At 23.3% G+C, this 12,812-nt stretch overlaps 1 protein-coding gene across 1 annotated transcript in view; it reads left to right on the top strand.

The window, feature by feature from the left end:
- The first annotated feature begins 5,683 nt into the window (after positions 1-5,683).
- Positions 5,684-12,812, top strand: part of LOC145831301 (N-acetylneuraminate (7)9-O-acetyltransferase-like) — a 28,838-nt gene continuing 21,709 nt past the window's right edge. Inside the window, exons 1-8 of the mRNA XM_082938500.1 lie at positions 5,684-5,818; positions 6,390-6,486; positions 7,359-7,476; positions 7,685-7,723; positions 8,351-8,413; positions 9,146-9,190; positions 9,563-9,692; positions 12,080-12,243. Of these exons, the coding sequence (XP_082794626.1) occupies positions 5,707-5,818; positions 6,390-6,486; positions 7,359-7,476; positions 7,685-7,723; positions 8,351-8,413; positions 9,146-9,190; positions 9,563-9,692; positions 12,080-12,243 (768 nt within the window). The 5' untranslated portion in view covers positions 5,684-5,706. The remainder of the gene's footprint in view (positions 5,819-6,389; positions 6,487-7,358; positions 7,477-7,684; positions 7,724-8,350; positions 8,414-9,145; positions 9,191-9,562; positions 9,693-12,079; positions 12,244-12,812) is intronic.

Below are 12,812 nucleotides of genomic sequence, written 5' to 3' on the forward strand. Positions count from 1 at the left end.
ACACAGATAGTTTAAGTGATGTACTGGAAGCTTGATAGAATTCAGCAAAATACTGTTGTTTTTAACCTGTATTAAAATTAGATTGAAAGCTTTATATAGTTTTAAGTGTTAGATTATGTATTTTAGAATAAGTTTTATTTAAGAGTATGATTTAGAAAAGTCAAGAAAATTTTGGTAAAAAGTCGAAAAAGTCAGGAAATTTTTCTCAGCTTAATCAGTGGCAACCATGCAAATAATTCTTAAAATTATTGATTTAACATTAATAAATAATACTTTTGACGTTTCTATTAGTTAGTTTAGTAACACAACTAAAGTGTTTTTATAGTTGTTAGTTAATACTTTTAATCTAACATTATTATTGATTCTATAGTTAGGTTAGTATTTTTCAAACTTAAAGTTATTTCAAAGTTTAAAACACTTTAATAACTTATGTTTTAAATGTTTTGCATAAAAGTTGAGTTACTAAAAAGTTATTTCAATAGTACCAATGACAAAAATTTTTAATAGTGTAGCATTTTACTGTAAGTTAGTTATTTAGAAAGTTTCTGTATAAGAAATAATTTTACAAGGTTTTGTTTTTTATACTCTTTAAATAAAAAAACTTTTTATTTAGAATGGCAATATAAATTATTTCCTACAATTAACTTTCTACAATTTTAAGATAAACACTAAGTAATTGGAACTGATAAAAAACGCTGTTAAAAATATTATATTAGTAATATTATAATACCTCTTTGGGCACTTAAACTGAAAAACAAATCTTATCTGTGCTAGGAAAAAGTATATCATAAACAATCTTAACTTTGTCATCTAATAATTGATATCATAGATAACTCAGCTAAGTATAATTAACTTTAAAGACTTTTGTAACAATTTTGAGTAATTAATAAATTACAATTTTAAACTAGTTAATAAGAATTTATAAGTGATATTGTTGTAGTAAAGACTTAGGTCCTGCTAGTAATTTAGCTATACTAGTTTATATATAGCTGTTTAATTAAGCGTGATTTTTTACTCTTTTTTTATTAAAAAACTAATATTCGAAGTTTTTCTAGAGTAAGTTAAGAAAACTAGTATAAAAGCAAGTATATTTTATTCCTTCGTGATAATTTTCAAATGTTTTTCATTTATGTGTTGTTAGTTTTGCTTTGAAACTCATTTTAATTTAGTTTTAGGCTAAAAGGCCGGAACATCGATTAAAACAATTTTTTTTTTTAATTTAAACTTTTCCTTTTACATAAACATACTTGTAATGTAGTGAGTCCATTTCTTGACAGTCTTCGAAGGTTTACTAGTGACAAAATTATAGAGTTTTGATTACTTCTTTAATTGCTTATCAAACTCATAAAATATTTGTTTTGTTACAATCATGAAAAAACTAAAAAATTATTTTTATTTTAGAACATTTTAAAATCGTTTATGTATTTAAAGTAAGATTTTTTAATTAATAGACATCAAAAGTTAGTTTTTTCAAAAAGTTTTTAAATCGCACTTTGATAACTGGCACAATTTTAACGCTAAAGGGATTTTTACAAAAATAGTTTCTAATATAAACTTTTAAAGACAAATAGAAAAATTAAACAGTTTCTAACGTCTAACTATAGATATGTATTGTTTTTTACATTCAAGCTTAAACATATCCTTTCATTAGCTTTTAGTAATTGGTGTTCCATACTAATTAATACAAATAAGCTTTAAATTTTTACTAACGAAGTACACGTTTATTCAAAATTTGAGCGAGTATGGATGTTAAACAAACAGTAAAACTTATTTTTCGCAACAATCTGCATTATGCAGCTCATACAACACTTAAAACGCAAGTATTTATGTTGAAAAAAATATGTTAATTAAACAAAATAAGGCACTAAAGAGATTTGAACCCACGTTTACGCTGCTCAACCAAACTAAAACAAAAGCATCTTCTTCAGTAGCAACTTATTTCATATGGCGCTACGGAGACACTTGTCTAGTTGGTTTATTTTAAATATGTATACCACTTGTGAATTTTGTTGCATGAAAAATCAAATTTCTTAAAAATACTTGATGAGAAGGTACCTAAAACAAGACTGAAATATACTAGCTTATTAATATAAGCATGATGTTAAAAATGTTGGATAAGGTTTGAATAAATATTTAAGTTTAATTGCATAAAACTAATATAAAAAAATATTTCACATCATAGTTTATTATACAATCAATTAAAGTATTACGAATCAGTTTAGTTTTTATAAGATATTAACCTGATAATATTACAAAAAATAAGAAAGTATACATGCAACATCAAATTTGTCAAAGTGTATGATAAAAAAATACTTAAAACAAATTATAAATATGTTCCTTTAATTATTTTAGAAGATTTTTTCGCTATATTTCTTAAAATTACAGGTAACAATTAAAACGATGTAGACAGTGTTTTATAAGCTTAATTACAAATTTAAAAAAAGAAAAAAACTAAATCCAATATTTCAATAGAATTACAACAATTTTTTTTTAAATAACTAGATAAGCAATACCGATTTTTACATTTGAAACTGTTGATGTAATACATAATATGCTTTATAAAAATGTGTAGTAGCTTGTCCAACATGCCAAAATTGCCAATGTATTATTAAGGTAACCGAATATTCAGCTTAGTACGTCACGTAGGGATTAATACTATAGCTGCTGAAAGATAAATTATTTTGTTTGCTAACAATAAAAGAACAAAAAAGTTTAAGTTGGAACGTTTTTTAAAGATTAAATTTATTGGAATGAAACTTTTACAGTTTCATTGAGAATTTTTTATTCATTTGTTACTTTTGAAATTCGTCAAAATATTAAGTTTGTCTCTTTTAGTAGGCTTGTCTTTAATATATTTACTTTTTTACTATTCTTTTAAAATTCCGACTAAAAGGTTTTTGTTATTAAATCATGACGTTTAAAATTGTTGCTTGTAAACTGTATAACAAGACAAATTTTAATTAAAATATTATCTTTTTACCCTTTTAGTTAGATTTTCAAAAAATTATTTCTAGACCTTTTTTTTTTAAATCTTTATTTGTTTAGTTGAATAAATGTTAAGAAAAAATGTAATTGCCATTTTAAAGTTTATATAAACCTCTACAAAGTTACTTTTAAAATAGAAGTTAAGTTACTTTAAACCTATTTTATCATATTAAAACTGCCAATAGAATAAATATCTTGATTTTTGTTGACTCATAATTGTTACAGTTAAAAATTTTATTTACGTTCATTTATTGTTATGATTTCCTACGGTGAAAAAAAACTAAGCTTACCTGCAATGTCGGAACTTAATGTGTATTGATCATCAATGATGATTGTTTTTTATTTATTTCAAATTAATAAAAAAGGCTTTACAAAGGGATTCACAAAATATTCAAAATTTAGTGCGTTGCGTTATTTATTTTAGTGCATCAATATGCAAAATTTAGTGCACCAATATATTATTTTGTATAAAATGTAATAGACTATGAAGTCATTCTGAAATAATAACTACTTCAAAAAAGGTATTGTAAATAAAAATTCTTTAGTGTTTTTAAACATTTTTTTAAGCATTAAAAAAGTTATCTTGTTATTAAAAGTTTTTCCAAAAATTGTTTGTAAATAAAACAAAGAACTAGTTTAAAGACAGCATCTTTGTTTTTAAGAAAAGACAAAATTTAAATTTTTGAAATATCTGTATAAAAAAAGTAATATAGAGTTTATAATCTTTCTATTCGAAAGTGCGTTAAATAAAACTAAAAACTGTTAATATTTGGTCGAAATCTTAAATTTTTATAAGACTCACTCTTTTAAATAAATCTTAAGAAAAAAAAGAAATATTAGCTTGGTTTGGTAGTAAATTTATCTAAGACTAAGTTAATACTTTGGTTTTTACTCTTTTTTTTAGGTTGTTATAAATTTATTTGTAAGTTTTTTCCTTATACTATTCACAATGTTTTTGAGATTGGCTGTTAATATTGAATGTCTTAGAATGTTAAATCTTTATTTGGAAAAAGTATTTGATCAGATGAATGACTTATATCTAGCTGAAAGCTAACATTGAAATAGTATGGAAGAAATAATAAAAATAAATATCAATGTTATTAATTTTGATGATATAAAATCATGTTGCAACACAAAATCAAACACTAATTATAATGTTTACATGTTTAATAAAAATCGGAGAAAAAAACCCCTAAGGTTTTTTACAGAGGTGTGGCCTGATGATTAGGGGTCCTAATGATTTAAAAATGCTCTGAGTTGAATATTGTAAGATAAGATCATTTTGTATCTTAATAAACTAAAAGTATTTATCAACACCAGGCCTATTGACAATTTTTGAATAAAATAACAGTAATTTCCTACCTTGATTTTGCACCAATATCAAGCTGTAATTATATGTTAGCCTTGTAACCATATTTATGTTTGTTGTCTTTTTTTAAATTCATTTACCTTATATTGAGTTTTATACTAAAAATTGTCAAAAAAAAAAACCAGAAAGAAAAACAGAAAACCTGAAAAAAAAGTCTGAAAAGATAAGGGCCACCATTTTAGTAGCATTTAAGGCCATAGGGGGGTCCAACATTAAAAAAAAAATAACTTTGGCTTTTATATAAAAGCTTTAAGTACAAACTACAAGCCAGGTTTTATAGAATTCAAAAACATCATTTAACTTTTAAGATATTTAATTTTTTGTAAAAATTTTCCAATATAAACGTATGGACCGCAAATTTTTTGGGGTCAATTTTCTTGGAAATTTTAAAATTTACTAAAAATTGATCTCCTCTTTCATTTTTCAAGCAATCTTCTTCAAATTTTCAGGAAACGTTCCTTATAATAATAGGAAAAAATAACGTTACTTAAGATTTTAGTAATTTAAAAAATTAAAAAATTATCACAAAAAAAAAAAAAAAGTAGTTTTTTTTCAAAAAAAAACATTTTTACAAGTTTTTTTTTAATTCCAAAGTAACGTTTTTTTGTTATTGTATAAAGAATAAACTGTTAAAGTTTGAAAAAGATTGCTTGGAAAATGTAGGAGGAGATAGATTTTAAATGAAATAGTCTTTTTTTGCTGTTTTAGTTTTCCCTTCCCATAGAGAACCTATTATGCGGCCCGACTTTGACTGGTCATATCTCAAAAAAGAATTTGAGTTTTTTAAAACGATAAATAGCATCTTGAAGCTTATAAAAAACTATAAAATCAGATCAACTTGTAAAAAACATGGTTTACCCCCCCTATGGCCTTAAGTTATTATTACTTAAATTATCAAGAAATTTAAAGATTTTTTTTGGTTGAATTTTTAGTCTGAAATTTTTAACTCATATTTAGCACTGAAGCAGTATATATACTATACATTATTATTTTGCTTTAATTCAAAAAGTTACAATCCAAATGTATTATTTTTTAATATATAATTACTTTAAGTAATTTTTATGTTATAAAAATAAACACATTGTTACTTTCTGATTTATAATAAATTGAAAGCCGGAGTCAATTTAAATGCTAGAAAATTGCTATATTCTGCTCCTACAGTGAACCATAGAAGAAAACTTTAAAAACTTATTGGCAAAATTAATTAAAACACACTACCTATTAAACACACTAGTGTTTTCTAAAAAAATGTTAATAAACTTCAACTGCAATACATATATGTAGTACTATTAACATTTGAGTACTAGAATGAAAAACATCATTTGCACAGTTATATTTAATATGATATTATAATGACCCAGTCTGTAGTTACCAAAGTGATAAACGTTTCCACTTTCAAGAAGATTTCTGTCTTTCTAGTTGCTCTTCTTTTCTTTATACAAGGAGTCAATTATGTGGATAATGGTTGGTTTTTTTCTAATGCTGTTTTATGAATTGAGATATAAAGTGATTCTGAAAAAACTATCTGATATCTATAACTTAGTAGTTTAAGCTTTTATAAATGGGAAATTTATGAATTTTTGTTTTAATAAAAACCAATACTGTTTAAATTAATAAAATCTAACGGAGTTATTAAACACAAAAAAAAAATAAAGAGTTAAAAGTTATAATGTTATTTAAAATAAAGTTACAACTGTAATGTTTATAAAAACTATATCTCAATTTTCCAAGGAATGTTGCTTGCATTGTTTAGAAAATTCAGTTGCTATAAGTTATTAAGTTTTTGATTAAAAACTTTTTGTTTTCAAAAAAAAACAACTTTTTATTATTTATTTGGTTTCTTAGTCGTTAAACTAATTTAAACTTTTTTTAAAAGCTCTATTCAATAAATTAACATTGCAAGAAGCATATCCTATAAAAACTGAGGTATTTATCTCAACAAAGGTAGCAGAAGTGATTTTTGCTTATTTACTGTTTTATTTTATAAAAGTCAGTAAGTTTAAGTATTGAATTATTATTTTTTATGACATCACAGGTGGAAATGTTTGTGGAAGGTTGCTGAACGGAGGAACTCTTGTTGACATTGATGTTTGGCATCCAACTGGTTGTATGATCCACAATTATCAGCCAAAGTTTGTTTTGATATTACTTTTAGAATTTTTTTATTATTATGCACTTGTTTTAACAGGTATAAATTGTTGCTTAAATTTGTTTGTTTGAAATTTTCTCTAACGTAACCCTAAAATCCTAAACGTACCAGTATGATCAACAACTATCAACTTATGTTTGTTTGAATACTAATTTACACATTAAAGTTACTAAATAGTTGTATGATGCACAATTATCAGTCTAAGTTAGTTTAGGTACAATTTGTTTATATGTTATTTACTGATATTGTGCAGTTGTTTAAGTTGTATGTAATTATTTGTTTATGTTTGGCAACTTATTTTAGTTACCAAGAAATTTAATTATTCTGATATCTGTTTCTTTATAATGGAAGCATTTGTCCTAACATTTAGTATTTGAATAAAACACATTAATTTTATTTTATATAACAGTTTGTGTTATGATGTCTTAATAAAGTTTACCGTTGTAAGTTTCTTTAAAAACAAAAATTAAAGAAAATGTAATACTGGTGTTTTTTTCAGCAAATTGGTTTGTTTAAGTTTTAAATTTCTACTTAAAACTTTTAATTTTTTGAAACAAGTTTTGTTAGTCAGTGTTAATCAAGGTTTGTATTTGGCATTTATAACTTTTAGTCTGAAAACTTACCTTGTTTTCAAAATTCATACCAACTTGAAATTGAAATTTGACAGCGTACTAACATCTTAACTTAAAAAAAAATTAGTACACTAAAAATTGTGGTTAAGTTTTTTTGTGTTTTCAACTACGTTTTAAATAGAATAACACTAAGTTTGCTTGAAAAGTATTTTTTGAACTAAGTTTGCTTAAATAAAATAAACTTATGTATTATCCAACAAGTCAACTCAAACTAATCATTCAGTGACGGTTCATCTTGTCTGAAGAAACAGAAGATTGCATTTGTTGGGGACGCGAACATGAAAAATGTCTATCAGTCCTTCATGAAAAAGTTCTTTGAACATTCTAAAATATTAGAAACGGTTACTTTATGCTTTGTTAAATGTTTTACATCTGAATAAAACATTTTAGTTTAAATTTTTATTCTAAAACAACAAGATTTTAGTTGTATAGGTTGTACATTAATTTAATTTACTGTCTGAACTTATTTTTTTATAGGTGTTTCTAAATATAGTTTTAACGCAGTTTCACATTTTTGTGTTGTATGCAAAGTAATAATTTTTATTTCAGGACACTGAAATCAGATTTCAGGAAAAAGATTTCGCAGTGGTAAGTTACTTGTTTTGCTGTTAATTAAATATATTAAAATGTTTATACATAAGTGAAAAAGTTTAACTTTAACTTATTTTGTAATCTATTTTTATATTAATTAATAGTTATTTTGTTAATTTATATTTATTTAAACTATAAGTTTCTATTATAAGTTGTTTTGTAATCTATGGAATAAAATGTTGTATATTTCGATTCTAGTATGTCTATGTATTAAAAATATTTCCACAAAGCATTTACCATTGTTTGTAGGAATTTTTGAAGTTAAAAAATCAAATACAAATATAAGTATTTTTTATGTCTATCTAGAAAACATTAAATTTAAACAGTATCCCATCTCAGTTCTGTGTATTTTGTTTAAAGTGAATTAAATTCTTATCTCTTACTTTCTTTAAACAAATTAAGTATATTTAAACAAATTTTTTTCTTAGTTTGTGTATTAAACAGTTTTACAAAGTGTTCACAATTGTTAGCAAGTTTATTAAAAATTAGCAAGCCAGAATAAATTATTTTAAAATAAGAAATAACATAAAATATTTTCAAGTTCTTTTTGTTTGTTTTGTTTTAAAGTTTTTTAAATTCTTTGTTTCTGCAAAAGTGTAAATTTTAATACACCTTAACAAACAGGACTTCTTTGAGAGGCCTCATTTGGATTCTGGACTACATAATTTGTATGAGTCATGGATCAATGTAAGATTTTGTTTTATATGTGTGAATCATGGATTAATTAAAGTGTCTTTCAAGAATAATATTTGTTTGAAAAAAATATTTAAATGATAGATAATGATGTAACTCTTAAATATCCTAATAAGTTTAATATTAAAAATAGAAATAAAATCGTATTGTAGTCTTTTTTTTTTTGTTGTTAAGATGAAGTTTATATTAAATATTTTAAAAAAGTTGTTGTGAAGTTCTATTTTTGTTTGTTAATTTAAAGTTATTACGTATACAGTAATATATTATTATATTTTAACAATAAAATCTAATAGTATACTTAAGTTTAGTCTTATCAGTATCATAAATGTTTTATTTATGTGAAAGATAGTTTAGTTCATGTAAAGATAAATAGTTAATAAAATTAAATTAATCTAAGCATATACCTTTTTTTCTCCACAAAAGTTATATGTTAAAAAATTTAACATAGATTTATTATTAGTGAAAATATTTATAGATAATTTTGTTTTGTATCACAGCCAATACATACGTAGAGTAATGTCAATATTTCTTTATTTGTTTAACAATAATTTTCAGAACTCCAAACACTTTTTTTTAAATTCTTTGAATAAAATATTATTGTTTGTGTTACTCATTGTAGCAGTCACTAATATTAAAAAAAGTGCGTCATGAATGTGTTGAATTTGATCACTGTTTATGTAATATGTATTTAAATTAAATTTAATTAATTAAAAATATTCTTAACAGAATGAAGACAAAGTTCCAAACATAATCATTCAATCGACAGAAACGGTTTGTTTTAATTTCTTTTTTCAGCTGTATATGATTAATTGACAAATTGCTAAATATTTAGTTACTTGTAAACAGCTTTTGGTTTGAAAATTTTCAAATTATTTATTTTATTTATTTAGTTTAACTTTTTTTAAGCTAATTTAATATAAATATAATAATTTCTCTAAAAATGTTGCCAATGTTTTTGATTTACTTACAATCTAATAAATTGAGATATATAGTCAAGAATTTCAAAGCACAGGTATATTTGCTACTGTTTTAGGAAAACATGTTACCAGGACTAAATAGTTATCTTAATTATAAAAAAAATCTAATATAATGAAACAATCAACAGTATTATGACGCCACATTTTTGTTATTATGACATCACAGGCAACGATATACACGAACGAGGACATGGAAGACCACATTGACGATTTGAAGACAAACTTGACAAACATTTCATCTTTGATGAACGACCTCGTCACTAATACTTCTGCTAATATATACTGGATGTTACAAGGTTTTTATTATTACGAATATTTTTTTTGTTTATTACTTAATTAATTTGTTGTTAATTGGTAATTAACACATCTGCTAACATTACTGGATGTTACAAGGTTTATTTATTATTGCAAATATTTAATTTTATGTTATTAAAAATTTTATAAATAGATGGCTGATTGTTAGATTTTTTTTTTCGATTTTTCTTCATTTATGACTTCTTGGATAAGTTAATTTTTTGCAATTTTGTAAATATAAGTTGAATTTATAAGTTAGTTTGATAGGTTTGTGGTAAGTATTTTTTCTACTGTGCTCAATATTGTTAAGTTAATGAATAAACAATAGCTTCTGTTAATTTTCAGTGTGCCATCTGATAAATCTGTTTTTAAAGTGTAAATTTGAATATTTTAAGCTTTAAGCCTTTGTCATTCGCATTACAAAAAAATTACAATCATTACAATCCTCATTTATAACATTGTTTTAAGTTGCTTTTGCTATACTATTTTTTGTCATACATTTAGTTACTCAAAAATCTTAGCAAAGTTAAAAAAAATGTTTATTAGCTACAAAAAGTAGTATGAAGAAAACGAAATTAAACTACTTTCAGTAAAAAAATATTTTTCAATTACTTGATTTTTCTCTGAATTCAAAGTTTATGTTTGTAAAGGTTATTTAAGCGGCTACATACTAAGTACACATCCAATTGCTTGTAAATTTTCAATAAAAAGAAGTTTATAAAAACTAAAAATCAAGTTTATCTAAGCTTTTGCAAACATTAATACGATGTTTAAAAGTTTGTAAACTAAAACGACTTAAAAAGTTGACCTTTTAACAAATAGCAAACGTCTTATAGCAGTAGGGAGATTTCCAATTAAAAATGCACGCAAAAGTCCACTTCTAGTTATTCGAGCTGTCGTATGATGGAAGTATGAATTTTTAATGAATTGAGATTTCAGTGTGAGCTCATGCTTTTTACTTCTTTTTAATTTTTGAACTTGTGGTGTTCTTATCATTGAAATTTTACAAGCTGTTTGTCATTTTTGTTAAGAATGACAAATAAGAAAAAAAAGTTACTTGGTTTTCTTAATGTATTTGTCAATTCAAATTCTTAAAAAAATATTTAAATTTTTAATAATGGTTTTAATGATTAATAATTTTTTACTTTTTTTTACATTTTTTTTTAACTTCTGCTTCTTTTTTAAAATTGTTTTTAACTTTAATGCTTTAAACTTTTGTGTTTATATATGTTTAAAAAGTTTTTTTTCTAACAATATCTTTAGTACTTGAAAAAGATCTAAGTGAAAATATTAAAATTTTTTTAACTCTTTTAAAGGTAAGTTAGTTTTATCTATAACACTTAATAATCTATTTTCATACTAACAAAAATCAAATAAAATTTTATTTAAATAAAGTAACTATTAATAAAAGAGTTTAAACATACAATAAGAAAATTTTAGTTTTTTAAATTTATTTTTTAATATATATACTTTAAATTTTATTTGTATGGTTTTAAGAACAAATATTCGTCAGTTTTTATACTTGTATTAAAAAATACACTAGCTAGTATTATTTTTCATGTTAGTAAGTAAACAAAAGAGTAGTTTCGCTTATTATATTTATTTTATATATGTCACTTTTATAAACATTATGACAAAAAGTTTAATGAAATATATATTGACCCGAGAAAATATAATTTATTTCGCATTAAGAATAGTTTATATGAAAATTAATAATGTATAAATTGATTTACGTCACTTGTACATCACTCAAATATATTATTTATTTATATTATATGTGCAATTTGCCCAGGCCATTAAGTAATATACTGAAATTTTATTAAATTATAATACTTTTTTCAATTAAAAAAAAAGTTAAATACTGTTTTGGTAGTAAATTAAAGTTTGATAATTTTTATATACTTAACAAAAGCATAACGATGATAATTTTCAAGCTGTTTGATTAATTTTGTATGTTATTTCTAATATTAATAAATTTAAAACACATATTTAATTTATATGCAATAGTTAAAGCTGATACCACAAACATAAAGCAAAGTGATTAGCAATTGCCTATATAAATAAAAAACTGCTTAGTCCAAATTTTTACCAATGGTTTTATATAAAAATATTTATTAAAAAAAAGAAGGTTGTTATGGTCAGTTTTGTGAGTCTAAGCGTAAATTGTTGTCTAAACATAATAAATTTTTTATTGTGTTTCAAATTAAACTAATACACATACAATACATATGCTAATACAATAAACAAAATTAGTTAATTAATTTTGTTTATCTTCTAAAAGTTCTTAAGTTAACAAAATCAAATAATTTTAAAATTTATCTAATTTAACAGCGCAAAGCTTGTGTGTTAATCTTTTTCTTTTTAATACAAATTGTTTTCTTCTCAACAGCGCCGATAGCGGAGGAACCTGAAACAGTTGAAACGCAAAATAAAAACCCAACTGAAGCGACAACTGAGGTTGCCATGGAAACATCTGAATCTACAGCTCAACTGGAAGACGAGGAAGTTATTGAGAAAATCTCCTACAATGAAGTTCTTGACCAGTATAATCAGGTATAACAATATATATATACAAATACAACTTTTATTTTTATTTTAAAAATTTTACCATCTTCAATATTATTATATGTTTTTCTTATAAATACAATGAAGTTATAGTATCAGTTATTGACCAAAAAGTTAAACAATAATAAATATAAAAATAAGTTGTAAATTTAAAAAATGTGGTAATGTTGGAAAACCCTGAAATTTGACAAGTTGGATAGAAAACCTAAAAATACCTGGAATTTGAGAAATAAAAATTGTGGTATCAGTACTGCAACAAAATGTATGACGCAACATGAACTTTATTTCTAGTAAAATTTTATCATAGGTATTATTAGTAGTAAGGAATAATGTAGCACATACAAACTTATCAAAAGTTGTTTTATGTGCATGCAAAGTTAAATATTTGTTTTGATTTTTATTTACAGGTTATATTAGAAGTTTTGAACGACATAGGACATACAAATATATCAACTGTAGACTCATATATTTATTTATTTTTTTTTTCAGGTAATATTAGAAGTTTTGAACGACATAGGACATACAAATATATCAACTGTAGATTCATATATTTATAT

Source organism: Thalia democratica, chromosome 3 (assembly GCF_965202585.1).
Source record: "Thalia democratica chromosome 3, ktThaDemo2.hap1.1, whole genome shotgun sequence".
NCBI classification, from domain to species: domain Eukaryota; kingdom Metazoa; phylum Chordata; class Thaliacea; order Salpida; family Salpidae; genus Thalia; species Thalia democratica.